The sequence below is a fragment of the Podospora pseudoanserina genome, assembly GCF_035222485.1.
Source record: "Podospora pseudoanserina strain CBS 124.78 chromosome 7 map unlocalized CBS124.78p_7, whole genome shotgun sequence".
Classification (NCBI taxonomy): domain Eukaryota; kingdom Fungi; phylum Ascomycota; class Sordariomycetes; order Sordariales; family Podosporaceae; genus Podospora; species Podospora pseudoanserina.
The window spans coordinates 418,159-439,347 of NW_026946671.1; the positions used below are offsets into that span (position 1 = coordinate 418,159).

The window sequence follows — 21,189 nt, forward strand, 5'->3', positions numbered from 1 at the left end:
TCAGACGATGAATTCGAGATGCAAGGTCCCAACAATCAAGCTGCAAAACTTATAGCATATCGAGTTTGATATCTCGTATTTCACTTGCAAGATTATACCATCATTCAGCCACTCCAAATTTCTTGAACAAAGCATCCCCCTCTTCCAATGTGCCCATGGCAGGACCCCATTCTCGTCTCACTCTTTTGATTGATAGACGAGCGAGCCCAGAGCACCTACAGTGTCAGATACCAGCAGTTGGTGTCATATTCGCACAGTACGTGCAGTGCCTCCAAGATGGGGCGAGTGCCGCCGACCGTGATCTCCCATCATCGTCGTCTCGTCTCCAGAACGCCCAACATCATCAAAATGACAGCACAAACACGCAGGGAATCATCAGCACGACTGCTGACTTAACTTACACACTATTCATGGATCGCTTTGCATTCCATCTGTCGTCACATTCATGGTTTCACTTTTACTCAATGCTAACGGCGCTGTAGGTGCAAGATATATTTGCCTTGAAAAGAGCCAACAGTTTGGCTGTTGCGCGCATTTCTGTCGAATCGCCATGTTTTTTTCCGGGGGTGAGCATATTGCTACTCCATGGGTTTTGATGTGTGGGACCGGCTGCCAGTGAGAGAGCTGCGGCGCGTTTTATGTCAATCAACCACGATCAAGCGATCGAGGAGTGCAGCCCGATCCGTGGTGATGGAGACCACTCTCACATTCACCAAACCAAACGCGGACTCCTCCGCAACCCGGCAGATTGATTGCAAGCCAACTCACTCGAGGTTTCTGCAAGACTGGTCTTATGTACAAGACTCTGGTCGAACCAGAAAGCCAGTGTGGGATGGCTTATCAGCGTTCTGTCATATCCTGTTTCCTTTCTGATGACCAGTTATACCTTCATTGCTGTTTCCCGTGATTTTTGAAAAAGCTATTCGACGGTTTGGAATACGCAAAGTTGCTGGTCTTGAAGGTGGGGGTCCCTTCGTTGGCTGTTTGCCGTCTCATGAGGAAGAGGACACCGTCTGGGGAGGGTGCTGGGTGAGAAAACACTCGAAGCTGATCTGAGCATATCGTGGTTGAAGAAGTTGGCATTGGTTGGGCCACAACACCAAGGGTTGAGGCGGAATGTGAGGAGCGGGTCATTTGGACAAGCTTCCAGGGCGAGCGAGCCCTTTTGGGCATTGTCGAAACCCACCGTTACCCGCTGCCGGCCGGGTGTACAAGTCAACCCCTTGACCATAACATCAACACACGCAGCCAATGGCTACCTCGGACATCACACAGACCAGCCATCCAGCCTCGTGCCTCACGGGTAGGGCACAATGAGCGGTCAATGAAAAACCTCCTCGTCACAAATCGTCTTCGGTTGGATGGAGGGTATCGTCAGTGAGAGGCTCTTGGTGGCTTTCTGGGCACTGTTCAGGACAAGTAGAATGATGGTGATGGAAGGTGGTGATGGAAGCGAGACTGGCTCGTGCCATGAGCTTCAAGCAGGCAGACCGAGGGATGTGGACAAACCGGGCCTGTGCTTGCCACGGCAAGACAACCTGAAGAGGAGAATGCAAGATATATTAGCTTGTCTGGGAGCAAGAGGCCCAGAGGTAACCTTTAGTTTTAAGTTAGCCAACCTATCATGTTCTTTGGGCTCTTGGTGAAAGTAGCAAGGTAGGCTGGGAGGGCCCTGGCCATTATCGCTCGGCCGGTACGTAATTTCTTGCAGCCGATCGACCTTCCTCCATCTTTCTCTCCTACAACCTCCACACCTGTCTCTCGACTTGCGCTTGCTGCCACCGTCCACCCACCTCAGCAAACGCCCATTAACCGACAATAGCGTTCACGCTCAACAAAATGGCCGACGACGATTCTTCAGATCTCTCGTCTATTTCATCGCTATCGGCGCCTCCTAGTGACGATGAGTCTGGTCTCGAATTGACCAAGGAAAAGGGCATTCTGAAGTTCTTCCACAAGATCGACCGCAACCCTGCCTTGGAGCCCAAGGAGAAGACACCGCCCCGACCCAAAAGAGAACCATCGCCACCACACGAATATGTGCTAGCTGACAACCCCGACATCGCTGTACGTATTTCTGGCATCATTCGCGTCATTGAAGCGTTGCGACGCGAAAGATCGCGCACAGCGTGCCCCCTGCGAGGGCTAGATAGCTGTCCCGCGGCAGCTATGTGGGGGACCAAGCTGACTTTTTTGTGTGCTCACAGTTTATCGTAATGTTCCGCGCCCGATTCACCGAGGCTTTCCCCAAAAGTATGGCGAACTTTGGACCGCAAGAGCTGGAGCGCGATGTCGTCGATTCTGTTCCTGGCGAGCGCGTCGAGCACTTTTTGTGCGCCATCTTGGGGCTTTTGCTGAACAGGAAGCAGGATGTCAAGTACGTCATTTCCAAGCTGCGGAGGCTATCGAAAACCTATTTGATCTGAACAAACCGCTGATTCCATCCGGTGCATAGGCCTGGCCACTACAATCGCGCGTTGGAGGAGGCTGTTCAGTCGCACAAGGGACAGTGGGCGAGGGATTGGGAGAGCCGAAACCCGCTTTCTGGGGGTGCCACGTTTGCGTCCATGACGCCAGTCCAACGGGTATGGTCTAGCTCTGAAGTCTGCAGTGATCTGCTTTTTTTGCTAATCTCTCTCGCCATTGTAATTGCAGCTCACCTTGTTGCGCACGCTTATTCAATGGTCGCTCGCCTCCTCCGATGCGATCAAGTCAATGATCAACCAGCAATACAAGAACCGACACGAAGATGATCGCAACATTCCTCTCAGCGTTCAGGTGTGGGGCGGAGACGGTGACAAGCGCCGGTACTTCTTAATTGAGGGCAACGACGACACTTCCTTCCGTGTGTACAGGGAGAGCAATCCAGCCGGTGTTCACCGGACCTGGTGGAGCGTTGCTGGCAGCATTGAGGAGCTTCAGGCTCTAGCCAACAAGTTGGAGACTCAGGATGGAGGGCCCAAGGCTAGGCAGTTCGCAAAGAACATTCTCAATGCGATTCCTAGATTTGAGGCTACCGAGGAGAAGAGGAGACGCAGGGAGTATCGCCAGATGCAGAAGGAACGGTTCAGGCGGCCAGAGCCTGGTTTCTCTCTCTATGAGGGCCGCACCAGAGGCAAGAGGATGAAGTACACATATTCCGACGACGAGGCCGAGTTTCTTACCGATTCCACCAACCGCCGATCTACTCGCAACACACGAAACCACACACCGGCCGAGCCAAGTGGTCCAGTCACTACTGCGAGCGGGCGCCAGATTAGAGCCCCTACGAGACTCAACGCAGAGAAATCCAGCGAAGCTCCGAGCGCGGCTACTAGTGTTCAGGGCGATGACACAGAGAACAAGGAGAATGAGCTTGGGCCAAGGGGACGCCCTAGACGCTCTGCTGCTGTCAATCACGGTACAAACGGCTGGGCCGCCAGCAAAAAGAGAAAGAGCGAGGAGTTCGAGTCGGATGCGTCAGACGGAAGCGAGCCTGATTTTGGGGATGACGAAGAGGAGGAGGCCGACATCCCAGACGAGTCTGAAGACGAGGAGGAATTCGAGGAGGATTCGCCCATGGACGAGGATTTGGAGGATCAGGCCGAACCCGGCAGCAAAATCTTCAAATTCCCGATCCGAGTTGCGTTTGATGAGAACAACAAGGTGTGGCAAATTCCTGGCCCGGCCGTGGTTGTTTCACCAAAGAACGCCAGGGCTGCAGCTCGCAGGAATGTGGTTGTGAGTGAGAGCTCCGAGTCGACTGGCGCAGAGGATGAGCCAGAGGAGCCAGAGCCACCGGCCGCTGAGGAGATTATCGCCGTCCCAGCCAAACGCGCCTCGACACCTCAGACCCAAACGGAGACTAATGTTGACAAATCTGGCGAGAAGGAGGTTAAGACTACAGATGAGGTTACGGCTCCTCCCACGCCCTCGAGCGGGCCAGCCACGGCTTTGGCTTTCCGGGGCAGTCCAGAGAAGCCAGCGCAGCCGCCAATGGCTGCGGCGCAGGCTGTACCAGCCGTGGGCGACATCGAGTAAGGCGACGTCATCGAGGAGGCCGGCTGGTGAACTTGGGGGGTTTTGGGAGATTATTTATTGTGGTATGGCGGTGTATGTGGCTCCTGAGGCGGGAGAAAAAGGAGAAGGCGTTTGGTAGATGAAATCGTTCAGGACTGTGATCGCCTGTTATTGGAGGCCTTTTCAAGGAAGCCGGCTCAGCTGTTTTATTTATTTCAGACCGTTTATGTCATACAGTCGGGCAGGCAGCGGGGTTGCTGGGTCAAAACGCAGGTTATCATGGAGAAAGAGCTTGGTGTTGGGGGGAGGGTTGAGTATGTTGATTAGCTGGTTTTATGTTCTACGAACTGCATGGCTATTCTTGTTAGGAAGAGAAAGAACACTGAGAACATGTATCTTCGCAACAAGAAATAACTGTTGAACTCTTTGATTTTGCATCGATAAGATAACCGATATCCATATTCCGTGCAATGCCGTGTGTTGTACGCCTGTGTCATTATTATATATGAAAACCTCTCCCCCTTCTTTCTCACATGGTACCATTCACCCTTCTACCTCCTCTTATACCCCCTCTCCCCGGGAATCGGCCAGTTATTCACACCCCACCACCACCGCCTCACCCGCGCACCCAGGCTCTGCCCGCTGAGCTGGGCATTTCTGTTCCAATGCTGCCAACCGCAAATCGCGAGGTTGTAAGCAACGCCTTGAACGAGAGGCATGATCATCTATTTTGTCCCCCATTAGCCCCACTCCCCCCTGCCGTCTATTCCCCCCGACTGGAGCTCACCTGATCCCTCGCCGTGATTAGAGCGATCTTCCACCAGGTATCCGCGTTTTTGATGCTGGCGAGGTAGGACTGTTCAAACCTGAGGTCGGGGAGCGGGGGGAGGTGATGGCGGGAGACGGGTTTTATTTTGCGGGAAGAGGAATGGGGGTAGTCTTCATCGTCGTCGGAGAGGTCGGATAGGTCGGTTTCGGGGTCTGATGTTGAGGAGATGTGGACGGGAGTCTTTTTGGAGGCGGCGGTGGATGGGTTGGTGTCGTGGGCGGCGGAAGGGGAGGGGTTGATGTGCGAGGTTTGGAGGGTTTCGGCTACCTGGAGGGGGAGGGAGTCTGCCATGGTGGACAACAATGGACGTGTGTGAGGGAAGAAGGGAGCTTGTTTGTGATAGTGGGGGGTGGTGGTGGTTCATTGATTGGGACACGGGACTACACTACGGATAGGGGAAGTTGCATCATAATACTAAGATGGTCATAGCTTTGTTCCACTTGTCAGTAGTTAAGTGGATTAGTGCTTAGTGTAGTAGTAATGCTAGCTTGTCTAAGGGTCAGCCGGAAATAAGGCTGACAGGATGTGGCTGAGGCTCTTCTTGATGAGTCTTCAAGACACGTGGAAGTCTTCTAGAATCGATAGCTGTGACGATGGTGAAGAAGCTTGGTTAGAGCCAAACAGTTCCCTGGTTTGCAGTGTCAGACAGACCGTCCAAAGTCACAATCCCAGGTTTTCTGTATGATACAGCGTCAGCAGCGTCAGAGCATGTAACAGCTGCAAATGCCCCACACCCAATCAGGGTAATCGGGCTGACCGCCCAATGATGACTCGCGGTCAGGCAACACTTGTGGGGTCAGGAGCGCCACTGCTGGCTCCAATGTGCCAGGTCTTAAAAGGCCATAAAAGCCTTTTTTACAGGCTTTCCCTCGCCCTGCGAAACCCCTCCCTGACGAGTTGGCCAACCCCACCACCAATTTTTTGAGATTTCCCTGCCCCCAAGAAACCAACACCAAAAAATCAAAGAAACCCAAACCCCGCTCGCTTTCCCACAACCCCTTGCGGAGAAGGAGTTTGCGCGGCGAGTCTCTTCTTCTTCCTCTTCTCTTTTCCAGTCTCTTTTTTTCTTCTCCTTCTTGTTCGACAGCACTTTAACGGGTTTTGATTCGCTTCAGTCGTTGATTGTTCAACATGAGCGACCCCAACGCCAACGAGGCGGAGAAGAACGTGAGCACATCTACCTCTCTCCTTCCTTACCTTGCCCAACCCTGTCTCTCGGCCGATTCCGTTGGGGCGCGCCATTTTTTGCTTCTTTGGGTCTGGTTTACTGATGCCGTATCATGATGAATAGATTGAGATATGGAAGGTGAAGAAGTTGATTAAGCGCCTGGAGGCCGCTCGCGGCAATGGCACCAGCATGATCTCCCTCATTATTCGTACGTGCTCACTGCTCTCTCTTCGCACATTCCCGTGTGCCCAGCCGGGCCTGGTGTGGCTGCCCGCCCGCCGATGCCTTAACCGAACTCAATGCCACCAAGCAACATGTGACTGACTTTCTTGATAGCACCCAAGGATCAGATTTCCCGTGCGGCCAAGATGTTGGCTGAAGAATACGTATGTCTTTTTCTGACCCTCCCTCGCACCTTGATGGCCTCAGGGGAAAGTTAACGCGTGGTGTCACAGGGTACCGCCTCCAACATCAAGTCCCGTGTCAATCGTCAGTCTGTCTTGTCGGCCATTACCTCGACCCAGCAGCGTCTCAAGCTGTACAACAAGGTCCCTCCCAATGGCCTCGTCGTCTACTGCGGTGAAATCTTGACCTCGGAAGGCAAGGAACGTAAGGTCAATATCGATTTCGAGCCCTTCAAGCCCATCAACACTTCGCTCTACCTCTGTGACAACAAGTTCCATACCGAGGCGCTTGCTGAGCTTCTCGAGTCTGATCAGAAGTTCGGTTTCATTGTCATGGACGGTAACGGAGCTCTGTTCGGCACCCTGAGTGGAAACACCCGTGACATTGTTCACAAGTTCTCGGTTGATCTTCCCAAGAAGCACGGTCGTGGTGGTCAATCCGCTCTGCGTTTCGCCCGTCTCAGAGAGGAAAAGCGTCACAACTACGTGCGCAAGGTTGCCGAGTTGGCCGTCCAGAACTTCATCACCAACGACAAGGTCAACGTTATGGGTATCGTGCTTGCTGGTTCTGCCGATTTCAAGAACGATCTCAACGCCTCCGACATGTTCGATCAGCGTCTTGCCACCAAGGTCATCAAGGTTGTTGATGTGTCTTATGGTGGTGAGAACGGGTTCAACCAGGCCATCGAGTTGGCTTCTGAGACCCTCGGCAACGTCAAGTTCATTCAGGAGAAGAAGCTCATCGGCAAGTACTTTGAGGAAATCAGCCAGGATACCGGCCGTATCTGCTACGGTGTTGAGGATACCCTCAAGGCTTTGGAGCTCGGTGCTGTCGAGACTTTGATTGTCTTTGAGAACCTCGAGGTTACACGCTGGGTCCTCAAGGACAGCAATGGTGCCGAGATTATCATTCATTCTACTAAGCAGCAGGATGCGGCTAACCGGGACCGGTTCATGGACAAGGAGACTGGCCAGGAGATGGAAGTTGTCTCCCAGGAGTCTTTCCTCGAGTGGATCGCCGAGCACTACAAGGATTTTGGTACCACTCTCGAGTTTGTTTCGGACAGGTCGACTGAGGGCAACCAGTTCGTCAAGGGCTTTGGCGGTATCGGTGGTATCCTCCGGTACAAGGTCAACTTTGAGCAGTTGAACGAAGTGGATGACGATGATGAGTACTACGACGATTGACAGTTTGATTCCCTCGTTGATAGCGAGGGACCCGGAACTGAAGCCATCACGTCCGAGCCGGAGACACTGCATGCCGACCAGCCGCAAGCCAAGCCACGGAGCCAGGGGAAGTTGCCGCCTGCTCAGCGGCGGCTGATGAAGGGCTTTACGGCGAGCCCAGGGTCGACTGAGGTGTCGCGTCCTAGCCCGCTTCGCTCTGTAATGACGGCTTCTTAAGTTACCACTTTGCATAGGGTGGGGGTGTGTTGTCGAGGGGCTTGGTTTTTGGACACTCCTTTGTGGGGAGGTGTGCAGGACAGCTCTCGAGACACCATCCATCATCATCAAGTTTGCTTCCGAGGCCTTTTTATTTTTGTAAACTGCCTCCAGGAAGAATCGAGAGGAACGAGAAGTCGGACAAGTTCGTCAAAAGGTATCACTTCGTTACAGGGCACGTCAGGTCAAGGAGGAATGGTTCGGGGAAACCTTGGGGGCACGAGGCTGGACCGGATTTGAGATTTCGTTTCTGATGTTTCAATTCCGGGCCACGCGGGGTGTCTATTCGGTCTTTACTACTGTCGATTCGCGGGAGGAAAGCAGGGCTTAGATATGTAGCTAGTTTGCGGGACCCAACACTCTTTTGTCACTTGATTTTGTTTCTTTTATTGTGTATGATGACGCTTCTGTTGTGTATGAGTATGATGTTATGATGTATGAGTGAAAGTGACTTGAAAGGCCGTGTAGCGAAAGACCGAACTCGGCCGGTAGAAATACAAGCCTGCGGGGTTTCAAACTCGAAAACTTTGTGAATCGAATCCGGGGGGCGCGGGGAAGGCGGGGGCACTTATGAGACGGGCGGGCCGGGCCGGTGGTAGTTGTATCACGCAAGGGGTGGGTAACTTCTCCGGATTTAGGTTGGACGTCAAACTTTTCATTTGAGTTTGTACATATCAATTGAGTCGCTATATCGGAGTGAACTCAGCTCCCTCTCATAACTGGCAACCATTACCGACAGAGGAGAGTTAAACAATGGCGCAAAAGACAAAAGTTGCCTTTTTGGGGCCGGTAGCTTCGTATTCTCACCAGGTATTTCTTTTTCAGTCATGCCATTTTTGTATTTCATGAGCTTGAGCTGACAGGTTGGGGGTAGGCAACAAAAGTGGCCTTTCCGGATGAAAACACGCATGAGCTCATACCCGTCAAGACGATCCGCGGTTTGTCCCCCTCCCTTTTTTTTTTTTTTTTTGGTGCATATATTAATGATATAATAGAAGTCTTCGACACGGTCCAAGCCAGGGGTACAGAATACGGCGTCGTCCCGTTCGAGAACTCGACCCACGGCCCGGTGTCAATGACGCTGGAAGCGCTGGCTGATCGGGGGGATGAACTGCGGGATGTGGTTGTTTGCGGGGAGGTGTACCTGGGGGTTCACCACTTTTTGCTTGGGAAGAAAGGGGGGAGGTTGGAGGATGTGAGGAGGGTGTATAGTCATCCGCAGGCGTTTGGGCAGACGGGGAGGTGGATGAGGAGGTTTTTGCCTGGGGTTGAGATGGTGGAGGTTAGTAGTACGTCAAAGGCGGCGGAAATCGTGGCGACGGGGGGGGATGAGGGATGGGCGGCTGTGGCGGGGGAGATGGCGGGACGGGAGTATGGGCTTGGGGTGCTGGGGGAGAGGATTGAGGATAGGGGGGATAACGAGACTCGGTTTTTTGTTGTGGGGAGGAAACAAGAAAAGGGGGAGGGGAGGGGGAAGGGGAAGAATCTGGTCAGTTTTTGTGTGGGATCTCATGATGAGCCGGGGGCGTTGGCGGAGGTGTTGGGGTGTTTTAGGGAGAGGGGGTTGAACCTGACGAGCATTAATAGTGTTCCTGGGTTGAGGGAGGGGATGAGGCCGTTTGAGTATTTGTTTTTTGTGGAGTTTGAGGGGACTGGGCAGGTGGATGAGGGGGTGAGGGTGAAGGGGGTTTTAGAGGATTTGGAGAGCAAGACGAAGGGGTGGAGGTATCTGGGGGGGTGGGAGAGTGCGAGGAGGTAGAGGGAAGGGGGAAAAAAGACATGAAGACATACTAGAGATCTTTGGGAAGAAAGCTTGAAAGTAAACTGAGAGAAGAAGGGGACGGAATGTATACCAGACAAAGAAATGGCACATCTAACCCTAACCCTCTTCTTTTTTGGTTCATACCTATCTCACTTGGTGAATTCAACGTCAGTTGGTTGATGTACACCAATCGACTTAACACACAGCTCATCAACCCTGAGAAATACACAACCAAACTCAATTTCCCGTAGAGTCTTTTATTCCCAATCATCGCACACTTCTCCCAATGCGCTCAATACGCCCCTTCCTCACCCACCACCTCCGCCTCCCTCCACCACCACGGCTCCCTCATCTTCTCACACCTCACGACCAAAAATCATACTCCTCCTCCCCTTTAACACCGCCACCACTGATAAACCCCGAATCCTACCTCGCCTCCGCCCGTCAAAAGTTTGTCTCTCAACCCCCCAAAATCATCTCAGCAACCCTCACCCGCTCAAAAGCAGACCAGCTCAACCTCGCCCTCGAGGACGCCAACCCCGCCTTTCGCCAATCGCATGGTGATTTCGAGGACGGTGACCCGCTTCCTCAGGGGTATCACATGGTTTACTTTGAACCTAAGATATCGTCTTACCAGCCGATGGCTGACGGGACAGACCCGTATCATTTCCCGGGGGGGCCTTTCGCAAGAAGGATGTGGGTTGGGGGAGGTAGATTTTGAGAGGGAGTACATGGGGTGTATGTTGCTGGGTGAAGGGGGGAAGGAAACAAAGGCGGAGTGTAGGGAGTGGGTTGAGAGTGAGGGGGTGGAGGTGAAGGGGGGGAAGGTTTTTGTCGAGGTGGGGAGGGAGTATTTTGCTGTGACAGGGGAAGAAAAAGTGAAGGTGCTGACAGAGAAGAGGAGGCTGGTGTTTTTGAGGCCGTTGGAGGAGGAGCTGGCGCGGCAGGTTGAGAGACTGAGACTGGGTGACAAGAAGGCCGTGGAGAGGAAAAAGATCAAGGTTCCTTGGAGACCGTTTTTTTCCTTTTCTCTTAGGCCGGATGCCCAGTTTTTGTCGTTGTTTTCTGTCTTGACGAGCAATACTCATCGGATTCATCTTGATAGCAAGTATGCGAGGGTGGAGGAGGGGTATAAGGATGTGCTGGTTCATGGGCCTTTGACGCTGGTGTTGATGTTGGAGGGTCTTGCGTCTTATTTGCACAAGAGTGGAAAGGAGAAGAGGAGGTGGATAAAGAGTATGAGCTATAGGAACTTGGCGCCGCTGTTTAAGGGGGATGAAGTGAGGGTTTGTGGTGCTTTGGCCAAGAGTCAAGGGGGTGGGGAAGGGGAGGAGTGGGTGGTTTGGATTGAGGATATCGAGGGGGGGTTGGCGGTCAAGGGGAGTGCTACTGTTGTTGGTAGGCCGGTGATAGGGTCGTGATAGACAACACAGTGTTACAAATTGTAATGTGTGAAAACTGTGCCTTGATGTATCCTTGATTTCATGCTAATAGTAATAACAGACCATGTCTTGCTCTCTTTTCAACCCGTTGTATCCATGTCATGTAATATGTAAGTGATAATACCGAAATATAAAAACAAACAAATCATCAAAGCGAAAACCACCGCCCTCATTCATGATTGTACATCCCAACTTCCCTCTCTTACACAAGACACCCGACTACCTCCGCGGACTCACAGCCCGTTCCCACGCCCCCTCAAAACTCCCCTGCGGATCTTGCCCAACGACAACAACACTCTCATCACCACCCCCCACAACGGTTGACCCTTCCAACCCAGGTGATCTGACCTCCTCCCTCACAAGACCACTTACGCCACCCCCAGCGACGGTCTCATTTCTCCTCTGCTGCTCCCTCTGCAGCACCTCCAACTCCTCATCCTGCGCGATCTCCGCTTGCCAATTGGAAGAATACACCACCGCAGCAAAACCCTCCAAATCCCTCACCTGCTCCATCGCCTGCAAGTACCGGTTCGGCATCCCATTCCCAATATCGTGCGCCTGCCTCGTAAGCACGGAGAGGATCTTGGGAAGAAGCACCGCTCTTGACGTGAAGCCGGACATGTCCTCTGTTATGGTTGACACACCCACCACATCCTTGGCCAGCTGCCCCTTGAGAGTATCAAAGCCCGCGTCGAGGATCTGAGTTAGAACGCTGGAGAAGGTGGGGGAGTCGATTAGGTCGGCTGTCTCATCCAACAACCGGCGTAATTGGACTGAGGTAGGGGTGATGTCTTCGCCAGTTGGGGATGGGGACGGGGAGGAGTCATCCAAGATGCCTGATTCGCGAAGGACGAAATCCTCAAGCTTTTCGGGAGGGAGGAGGAACCTGAGCCAAGCTGTGCCCACCCCTGAGGAGGGAGAGGAGCCTTCCACAAGGGTTCTGACGTTGGAGGTGAGTTGGAGGAAGTTCTCGATTGTAACGGTGTCGCGGGGGGAGAGGTGGCCAAAGACCTGGCGGACGGCAGTCTCTACACGCTGCATGACGTCTACCCAGCCGCGGTTGAGAAGCCACCAGGAGAAGGTGAGGTAGCGGCGGTTGACTTCAAAGTCGGAACCATAATAGTGCTCGGGATTGTTGCCGTCGTCGTCGTTGTTTTCGAGGGAGATGGTTTGCTGGGCGGAGCCGGTGGCGAGGGAGACGACCGAGGAAAGGTAGGAGCGGCGGCCGAGGAGGTTGAGTTGAATGCGGGTTAGCATGGTTAGGAGGGAGAGCGTGTAGAGGAGGGTGTAGGCTCGGGTGATGGCTGGAGAGACAGGGGGGAGTTAGTATTGGGGGTTGGGATAGGGGTGGGCAGGGGGCGTACAGCTAATGGTGAGGTCATTCCAGAGTTGCCTTTTAGTCTTTTTTGGTTTGGGGGGTACTGAAAGGGCATCGCCTTCTTGGGCACCGTCGACAGGGACATTGCCGTCCCCTGAGATGGCAGCTGCTATGGAAGTTGGGACAGCAAGCTGACTTGTTTGTAGGCCGGCGTCACTTGTGACACTGACGCTGAACATGCTCCTTCCATCGTCATCTGTCTCTGCGGAAAGGCTGGGTGGACTTGTTGACCCGATGCTCTTCGTCCTGGCTACGGCAGAGCCTTTCATCTGTTGGATTTCATATGTGATTCTCTCTGTGTTCATCGCCTCGAGGATGTTTGTCGTGGCGGTAGGTAGGAGGGCGAGGACGGTGAAGGTGCAGTCCTCTTGGTTTTGTTCGAATCGTCGTCGCAGACTGCACAGACAGATAGCATCAGCATTGGGGTGTTCATCAAGGAGGCAGAGAGAAGGCATACTTCTCCTTGGCGATGCGATCGCTGCTCATGCGCTCGCGCGCATCCTGGAGCTTGCCCAAGACATAATTGGTGACAACATAGCCGGCGCCGATAACACCAGCACCGATGGCGAGAGGTGTTCGGTTGCGGCGGAACCACCGCTTCGTGGCGGCCAACATGGCAGAGTTTTGGGGGATTCGAGCTCGATCACAGCTCCTCCTTAGAATCAGGAGACGGCTACCTTATGCATGTGGTTGACGGGATGCACGTCTACACTACCGGGGGCGCGACACCAGCTGCTCTGGGCCTCCAATCGCGCTGAGCGAACCTCGGCTCTGCGGTTCTGATAGGGCTGATACCGTGATCCGGGGTAGGAAATCTGGTATCAACCCTAACCCTTTGACACTCTGCATCTACCCCACGCCCAGCCCAGGGGGGGCCTTCTTCGCAATCCACCGCCGCTTCCGTTTCGCTGATGGCCAACGTCACAGTTTGCTCGCCACGGACTGCCCCTGCCCCTCACCCGTAGCGTTGTCCGCTATCGTTTAAAATGTTACTTTTGCTACCCCTCCACTCCCTCGCCCAATGACACCACAACCACCACCACCACCACCACCACAGCTGTCTGGATAACATCACCACCTTTTCACTATCAGCATCAGTCATATCAGCAAATATCAGCAACCATGAACGCGGAGGGCCCGCCCGAGTTTCTGCTCGAAGCATTCGCCGACCCTAACACGGTGCGGGATGTTGTTCGCGGTAGGCTTCCCTATTCACCCCTGTCTGCCCCTCTCATCCTCTGATTGTCCTGCTCTACAGGTATTCTGCACACCATATTCTTTATGCGTTTCTTCCAGTCCATCCAGGCTGCCACAGCCACACGCGACTGTCTCGGGATCGACCTCGCCTACGTTCCCGACTCCGCAATCGAGACGCTGATCGACCAGCGCGCAACATCACTCGCACGACAACTAGACGCTGAGCGCCCATCAGGAGGAGGTGGCCGCGGTCAGATCACTGTTCAGTTCTTTGAGAAGAAGCGTCGTAAGGGGACCTGGTTCGGGGCCGGCGATGAGCTCTGCTGGGAGAGGTGGACCATCAAAATTACCGTCGCTGAACCCAAGACGGAGAGTGGTATGTTGATTTGACCTTTACTTTTTGTCCATTTTGTATCACCGAACACTAACTCACCCTCTTCGAAATATAGACCGTGCTAAGGTCCGGAAAGCAACCGAAACCACGCTCCGCTCTACCGTCTTCAAGATCATGACCTGTGTGACCGGCCACATGGACCACATCCCTCCCATCACCGAGTCCAACGTCAACCCCTTCCCGTACCGCATTTACATTGGTAATCCTCCAAGTAATCAGCAATCACCATCATCGCAACAAAAGGCTGCCACGGCTGCTGCTGGAGTCGGAGCTAGAGTCGACGCTGTAGCGGGTGGCTGGGCAAAGAAGATGGGGATCTATTAGGAGGATTTCCTCAGCAGTGACGCAGTCACAAAGGTGGTTGATATTGCAAAGGATATTGGTGACAAGGTTGCTGCCGCTACGAAGGAAGTTGAAAAGAAATTTGACGTTTACCTGGCACAGTTGGAGGAAGAGGCCAGGAGGGCCGAGATGGAAGAGGTGAGGAGAAATGAGGAGTGGTTGCTAGTGGCTGAGGAGAGTCGGAAGAGGAATATGGAGCCGGCTGGTCATGGAGGCGTCGAGGAAAAGAGTCTACCCAAGGACAAAAAGCACGATCACCAGCAGCCCCCCAAGAAAGATGATCAGTATGAGGAGATTCTCTAGGATGTGGACGGCCTTGGAGAGGGACCACCCGAAAGCAGCTGTTCGAGTTCGGAATCGTCTGTGTGTTCCTCGACAATACTGCTGTCCGGATCGCAGGAACTTGATCCCATAACAATGGGGCAAATCCTCCCTAAGAAAAAGGACACAGACCCACCGGGGCGGGACATGGTCGATAGTTGGGAAGAGCAAAAGCTGCCTGGTGTTTCCAGGGATCAGAAGAACTGCAAGGAATGAACGGGACAGGCGTTTGCTAATTAGAAAAGGACGGGAAATGGGCGTTTGGATTTGGTCATTATGCTTCAACGCTACATTTATAACACAGCACGGAAGGGAGAACAGCAGGTTCATGGTGGCTTTCGACAGTCAGAGGTGGGAATCACGCGCAACATGGCGGATTACAGCGAGTCTAGGGATATAACTGAAGGCGCTAGTCATGGGTAGTTATAGATTTTCTTATCAGGTAGGTACTAGGTTCATCGAGATACCCCTTTTTTTCTTGACTCTTTCTCTGCGAGGAGAGGATACACAATACAATTACTTTCTAATGTTGCGTCTTGGTTCTCTATCTTGTCTCAAGTGTTGACTGAATTATGCCTGTCAGCTGGCTGGGTTTCGGCATGCGGTTGGCAGCGGTGTGGACTGTTGTCTGATCCTTTTTGCGTTTGATGTGGCAGAGAGCTTTTACTAGACTGTTCGTGACGATGGTAGGCGGTGCAGAGGGCGCTGCATTTTGTTTTGAAGGGTTTGAGAGAGGTTGAGGATGGCATTCGGGATGGTCGCGGTGATGAGCTGGATGAACGAGAAGGAGGAGGCGGGGCAATGGGGGAGGAGGATACGGCTAACACAGACGACCCGGAGGTGAGGAAGGGTAGGGTAGGCGGGCTGGTTTTGGGGTTGTTCTCTATGTTCATTCCGGTGCTTAGAGTAGTAGGCACTTCATGTCAAAACAATTGAGCCGTTTTTCTCTCGTCCAACAACTTTCAACGGCAAGAGTCTTTTCCATCAGCGGAACCCCATCCTGTTTGGGAGGAGCAGGGCGCTACCAAAGCGCGGAGTCCGAGGTCAATATAGGCAAAGATAGGGAAAGCGAACCTGAGACTGAATGGGGTGGTTGGATATCAGTTATTATATATTTCACTCTCATGATCGATTAGGTGCCAGTTATCTTGCAGACTGGACAGGTCGCCAGTTGCCAAGATCTACCTCATTCATCATCTCTTGTTCTTCAGGGGCGGAAAGAGGTACAGGGTTAGGGTTTTGACAGTCTCTCGAAAATACCCCTGAACCCCCTGAAAAATGAAGCGCTGTTGGCCCATCAACTCCACTGATCCATTCTCAGCATCTCAACCTGAACATGTCATCACAGCGATTATCAAAGCTCTGTACAGAATGCAATCTGGTTTGTCCCTCAATCATTCACGGCCATCAGCCGCGCGATAATCAGTGCTTGTGTTTGTGTTCCTCCTCCTTCTCCTCATCCGCAGGGTCCATGTTAACAGCAGGCCAGTTGGCAAAAGTAGTCTCCCCGATTGTAACCTTGCCCGTAGTGATGGGCGCCGAACCATTCTTGTACTGCTCATACGTCTCGTATACAGACATGCTATGAACAGCACCCTTTGTGAGGGAAAGGCCTGCCGATTCGAGGAGGACGCGGTTGGTGTCATTATCAAGGGGCCTGTGGAGTAGTTAGACTTCTGCCAGCATTTGTTTTCCGAAAGGAGGGACCAAGGTAGACTTACAAAGGCTGGATGCTGTTCTCAAACACATCGTCCAACACGGCAACTACCCCCTTCCTTAATTGCTCGTCGCTCAGACTGGACTCCAGGTCAAGAGTCACCCGTTCGTGGCTGATCTGGGCGTTGGGAGAGGCTTTCAGCAGGTGATCGAGGTGCACCTCGTTCTTGTTACCGTACAGGTAGAACGGCATCCTGTCTGGGTATGTCGTCTCCAAGGCGGCGTAAGACATGGACTCCTTGACTATGACCCTGATGTTGCTTAGCTCGATGTTGTCCTTGAGCGGCGGTGCGCCCGGCGGGGGTATCCCCACGTCCAGGCGCCACTTGGTGCTGCTGCCTGGTTTGAGCAGGTTCTCCAGAGTCTCTTTCTCCATGTTGGCAAGTGTGTAAACCACGCCTGGGTTCTCGCTGCGAAGCTTCTTGTAGTACTCCACCACATCCGGGGGGAGATCGCCCGTGATGACCAGTTGCCAGCGGTGGTTGGCCATGTTGAACATGGGGATGTGCGTGAGGTAGATCTCATCCACGCCCTGAATGACGAAGCCATGAACATCAGGACTGAGCTTGTTACGCTTGATGCAGCGTTTGATCCCTTCGAGCGCGACTGCCTTGAAGTCCTTGACTATAGTCTTCATAAAGTCTGGACTCGTGGGCCAGGGGCTCATTGTGACATTGACGAGGAATCGAAGGTCGCCCCGGGCCAAGTTGATACCGTCGTCGAGTCCCAGGCGGGTCTTGAAAGTACGAAGGCATCTGCCATAAGCCTCTTCACCGAATACAGATGAGGTCAGGAATAGGGGGCGCGCTGCCGCAACATCCTTGTCGGATGAGACGGAAAGCTGTGAGAAGATCCACTGGTTGAGATAGTTCGCTTCTCCCTTCATATCATGAACCGTTAGTCCACCATTCGCTGTATGTGGAGAGCGACAGTAAACTTACCACATCCTGATTGATGTCGTCCCCAATCTTGAAGTTGCACGCAAACGCATTGATCATGAGGTCACCAGCCAGCTCACACAAAAGCTTCCATGTCTTCTTGTCCTCGAAAAGCTCTTCGTTGGTCCGGTTCAAGATCTTGTTTCTGATCAGCTCCTTCTGGGCTTCAATAGCCTCCGGTGACTCGCCTGCCTTCTCCGCCGGAAGACGAATGAGAGGAACAACGACGAGGGATTTCTTGAGTGACTCATGTTCGGGGTCAGGTTCCCCCTGTGTCTCATCTGCGCCGGATTCAGATTCTGGGGACGGGGCCATGGTGGCCCAATAACAGTACAGCTAATCCCATATCTGATTAGAGACCCCGGCGACCAGCAACTTCAAGCTGGAGGGAGTGTTCTGAACGTACCTTTGTGCAGGAGAAAACAGCCTCACCCAGTAATCTGCCATAACCGTCATTGTGCAGACCTATCGTTTTGTGCGTCAACCATGCAGCAGTCGCTGCTGCGCCTGGCTTGCTGCCCTCCACACCGTAAACACCCATGCTTTCCAAAGCATCACCTTGATGGAAAACAATAGGGCTGGTCCAGGTAACGAGGTATCTCATACGCTGGTCACGGTAGCAGAGCCCGCCCGCGGGATAATTGATGTAACCAGACCTTTCCCATCGTGTCAGAAACTCTGAAATCGACATAGGCGGGGAAACACTCACTTGTGCGGGTCGATAGTGATGCTCTCGGCGTGGTGGAGGTTCCGAAGCTGCTTCATAGTATATGGCTGCAAGGGCATAGCGGGTACATACGGAAGGAAACCGTCTTGATCCCCCCGCTCCCTGAGCGTGGCAGCAAAATAGCCTCCCCAGGCGGCATCGCAGTGAATGGCGAACGAGACGCCTTCGTCCCTTTCAAACTCGTCACGAATCTTGACAATCTCAGCCACGGGGTCGCAGGCACCGTGCTCAGTAGAGCCGATGATGGCTACCACGCCATAGATTGGGATCTTGGCGTCAACACATTCCTTCAGGCGCTTTCGAAGGTCGTTGGTGTCCATGCGAGCCTCTTCGTCTACATCGACGTCGATAAAGTTGATCGAGCCAATACCAGAGATGGCTACATGTGCAACGGCCAGTGTTAGAAGGAAAAGAGACCAGCGTCGTTCTCAAAGGACAAGAGAAACTCACCTCCGCCCTTGGGCCAGGAATAATGCTTGGTAGCACTGATCAAGAACTTCCCAGGTTCAAACCCATACTTTTGCTCAATCACGCTCTTTCCGGTGGTCTGAATGAGGTAGGGTTTGAGAGCAGCCTGCAAAAAAGTTGAAGAGATGGAGTACTGCTCAGCCAGAGTTGACGGTATCTCGAGGATGGTGGAGGGCTTGAGATTCAGCAGCTCCCAGGTGGACAACTCTGTGAATAGCTTGGCGTCCCCTGTGCTGGTTTTGACTTCGAACTCACCAGCAAGAAAATTCAGGGATCCTTCTTCAATCGCTCGTTTGAGAGAGAAGGGATAAAACTTGAGGTTGCGGACTAGAGGAGACTGTTAGGCACCTTCCCTGTAAATTCAGGGAACAGGGACATTCATACTCGCCCAGATAGCCTCAAGGTTAGCGACGGATCCATCCTGAAGACAACAAGGCGTCAGTAATTCACGGAAATACAGTGTAGCACGGTTCTAGATATAACTCACACAGGTGATGTGGCCCCAGGAATCTGTTCCATATCCCAACATTCTTGCAAGCTCCTGTCCGACCTCTCTCTCCAGCTTGGTCGTGTGTGGGCTAGCCTCAGTGGCCACATTGTTGGGATTGTACATCATGGCCGTCATGTCTGTATATTATCAGTAGTCACCTCGGTCAACAGAGAGAATAACAAGTCTATCCACATACAGCCAACAATGCTGGAAAGGGCAACATCCATATTCATATGAGCATTGTATCTGGGAGACCAAAACGGCACCGACTTTGCGGCCAACTCGAGGGAAAGTTTATCGACATCAGATGTCAAAGTCTTGATGCTGTTTTGGTAGTCTTCCAGTTCCTTCATCCCTTCGGTGATGAACTCGGGGTCTCCGGCATAGAGCGTCTTTCTGGCCTGGGCTTGATGGTTGAGGACGGTGCCAAAGAGATCGTGAAGGACCTGAAAATTCTCGGCCCTGGGGCCCAAGAACCAGGAACTGACCAAAGCATGCTGGGTTATGTTGTCGTCGTCCGCCATGGTCAAGGGCTGTGTGATGATGGATGATCAGGTAGGATGGATGCTGTGAAGTAAGGTCCAGGACAGAAAGGAATGTGTAAGATTCTGGTCTTGAGCTGGCTGGAAATGGTGCCTCTTCTTATACCAGCGTTGTTCAGCATACTGCCACTCGGCGCCTGGGCCGTTCACGTCAACCCGACTTTTCTCATGGAAGCATACTTGCCAATCGACTGATGGATCCGCACACCTGCAGCTGCGGTATTCTCTTTCCAAGGTCTGATTTTCCATCCAGGCAAGCGCGGGACGAGTCAAAAGGCTTCATGGGCGAGAACAACGCCAAGGCGGGGTTGATCAGCCACGAATACTTTGATCTGTCATTGCCAGTCAGGTTAGCAGAGGTAGCAATGTCATGGAGTTCCGAGTGGTTACCCAGCTGAAATACAACCCACCGCTACCTAGCGGATGTGGGCTTGCATGGCTTCGAGGAGCTTGGTCTGCTATAGAGCGACTGGAAAGCCTGGAAATGTACTCTGGGCTATCCCAAGTTTTCAGATAGGAAGTCACCGCTGGCACTAGTAGCCCTTCAGGCAGCTGTGATGCATGTTTCCATCTGGCTGCAGCTGGAGTTCTAGACCTAGGAGTGCGGAGAATAACTGGGGCAACTGACAACCTCAGCTAGCCACCTTCACCTCGTCACTTCCACAGCTAGCCATCCACACTTATCACCACCACTAAAGCCTCCATTCCCATGCAGCTGTCCTATAAGCGGACCGCACCGCTCTGCACGTTGATCCACTGCCGTCATATATTGGAGAAGATCAAGACCGACCGACTTGTCGATTGGCGTCAACAAGTATGATACCAAAAAGATCAATGACCTCTTCGGCTACGTCAGGGACATCGAGATCGCATATCTTCTGAAGCAGATTGCCGACAAAGGGGCCATCGTCAATATGGTTCTTGATTCTTGCTACTCGGGCGGACCCGTGATGGCGACGGCACTCGAGGATCCGACCCCATCCTATTCGGTAGAGAGGTACATAGAGGACGAATGTTGTAATGAAAGGGTTGGTCCTGGGCTGTGTTCTGCCAAATAGTTTCTCAAGTTAAAAATCGACTCCCATACGTCAAAGTAGATGCGAAACTTACTAGATAGAACCAACCAGATATATCAGTCTCCTCTTACAACATGAGAAAAAAACAGCTGAAACATATCACATCACATTCAACATCATCAAGTGGAACAGCCAAATACTGTACATCTACCAAAAAAGGCAGACTCTTCTTTATTTGACGACTCCATGGTATCTCGAATAAAAATTCCAGAAGAAGCTTCCTGTTACCCCTTCACACGCGCACTGCTTGGTGAAGGCAGACCGTAAAATAGGCCATGAGCAAATGAACACACATCTTGTTGAAGATGGCGATGCTCCCAGGCCCCTCTCTTCTTCTCCTCTTCTCCCATTCTTCTTTCTTTCCCGAAAGAAACAAAACCCACCCAACACCGAACCAAATGAATCTCCTCTTTTTTTCTTTCACCCATAACAAAAAAATAAAAACGCCGTGTTGAGAATGGCGAAACCCGTTCCACCCCTCACCAGTAATGTATGCTATATGCTGTTGAACCAACCCATCCGGATTTTCCCCTTGCCCACAAAACGCCTTGTT

At 52.7% G+C, this 21,189-nt stretch overlaps 8 protein-coding genes across 8 annotated transcripts; 5 read left to right on the forward strand and 3 right to left on the reverse strand.

Annotated features, from left to right (window-relative positions):
* The first annotated feature begins 14 nt into the window (after window positions 1-14).
* QC764_708240 (uncharacterized protein) lies at window positions 15-4,435 on the forward strand. Its single transcript, XM_062950442.1, has 6 exons — window positions 15-281; window positions 483-1,693; window positions 1,823-2,067; window positions 2,208-2,377; window positions 2,456-2,585; window positions 2,656-4,435. Exons 3-6 carry the CDS (start codon window positions 1,840-1,842, stop codon window positions 4,018-4,020), a joined length of 1,893 nt encoding a protein of 630 aa, XP_062796450.1. The 5' UTR covers window positions 15-281; window positions 483-1,693; window positions 1,823-1,839; the 3' UTR covers window positions 4,021-4,435.
* Window positions 4,410-5,454, reverse strand: QC764_708250 (uncharacterized protein). The gene is made up of 2 exons (XM_062950443.1): window positions 4,787-5,454; window positions 4,410-4,724 (listed from the first exon to the last, which is right to left on the reverse strand). The coding sequence occupies exons 1-2, from the start codon at window positions 5,117-5,119 to the stop codon at window positions 4,551-4,553; spliced, it is 507 nt and encodes a 168-aa protein (XP_062796451.1). The 5' UTR covers window positions 5,120-5,454; the 3' UTR covers window positions 4,410-4,550.
* A 228-nt stretch (window positions 5,455-5,682) lies between these two features.
* Window positions 5,683-7,588, forward strand: ERF1 (translation termination factor eRF1; the record flags this gene model as incomplete). The annotated part of the gene is made up of 4 exons (XM_062950444.1): window positions 5,683-5,995; window positions 6,120-6,204; window positions 6,333-6,382; window positions 6,452-7,588. Exons 1-4 carry the CDS (start codon window positions 5,960-5,962, stop codon window positions 7,586-7,588), a joined length of 1,308 nt encoding a protein of 435 aa, XP_062796452.1. The 5' UTR covers window positions 5,683-5,959.
* A 1,008-nt stretch (window positions 7,589-8,596) lies between these two features.
* Window positions 8,597-9,602, forward strand: QC764_708265 (uncharacterized protein; the record flags this gene model as incomplete). Its single annotated transcript, XM_062950445.1, has 3 exons — window positions 8,597-8,653; window positions 8,718-8,781; window positions 8,839-9,602. The coding sequence occupies 3 exons, from the start codon at window positions 8,597-8,599 to the stop codon at window positions 9,600-9,602; spliced, it is 885 nt and encodes a 294-aa protein (XP_062796453.1).
* A 560-nt stretch (window positions 9,603-10,162) lies between these two features.
* Window positions 10,163-11,026, forward strand: QC764_708075 (uncharacterized protein; the record flags this gene model as incomplete). The annotated part of the gene is made up of 1 exon (XM_062950427.1): window positions 10,163-11,026. The coding sequence occupies one exon, from the start codon at window positions 10,163-10,165 to the stop codon at window positions 11,024-11,026; it is 864 nt and encodes a 287-aa protein (XP_062796454.1).
* Window positions 11,027-11,054: 28 nt separating this feature from the next.
* PEX3 (peroxin) lies at window positions 11,055-13,198 on the reverse strand. Its single transcript, XM_062950428.1, has 3 exons — window positions 12,883-13,198; window positions 12,412-12,821; window positions 11,055-12,351 (listed from the first exon to the last, which is right to left on the reverse strand). Exons 1-3 carry the CDS (start codon window positions 13,038-13,040, stop codon window positions 11,267-11,269), a joined length of 1,653 nt encoding a protein of 550 aa, XP_062796455.1. The 5' UTR covers window positions 13,041-13,198; the 3' UTR covers window positions 11,055-11,266.
* A 122-nt stretch (window positions 13,199-13,320) lies between these two features.
* QC764_708090 (uncharacterized protein) lies at window positions 13,321-15,211 on the forward strand. The gene is made up of 3 exons (XM_062950429.1): window positions 13,321-13,623; window positions 13,684-13,998; window positions 14,072-15,211. Exons 1-3 carry the CDS (start codon window positions 13,548-13,550, stop codon window positions 14,338-14,340), a joined length of 660 nt encoding a protein of 219 aa, XP_062796456.1. The 5' UTR covers window positions 13,321-13,547; the 3' UTR covers window positions 14,341-15,211.
* Window positions 15,212-15,778: 567 nt separating this feature from the next.
* Window positions 15,779-19,542, reverse strand: QC764_708110 (uncharacterized protein; the record flags this gene model as incomplete). Its single annotated transcript, XM_062950430.1, has 9 exons — window positions 15,779-16,336; window positions 16,401-17,275; window positions 17,337-17,669; window positions 17,740-17,989; window positions 18,043-18,439; window positions 18,511-18,855; window positions 18,913-18,949; window positions 19,016-19,155; window positions 19,215-19,542. The coding sequence occupies 9 exons, from the start codon at window positions 19,540-19,542 to the stop codon at window positions 16,102-16,104; spliced, it is 2,940 nt and encodes a 979-aa protein (XP_062796457.1). The 3' UTR covers window positions 15,779-16,101.
* Between the last annotated feature and the right edge of the window lie 1,647 nt (window positions 19,543-21,189).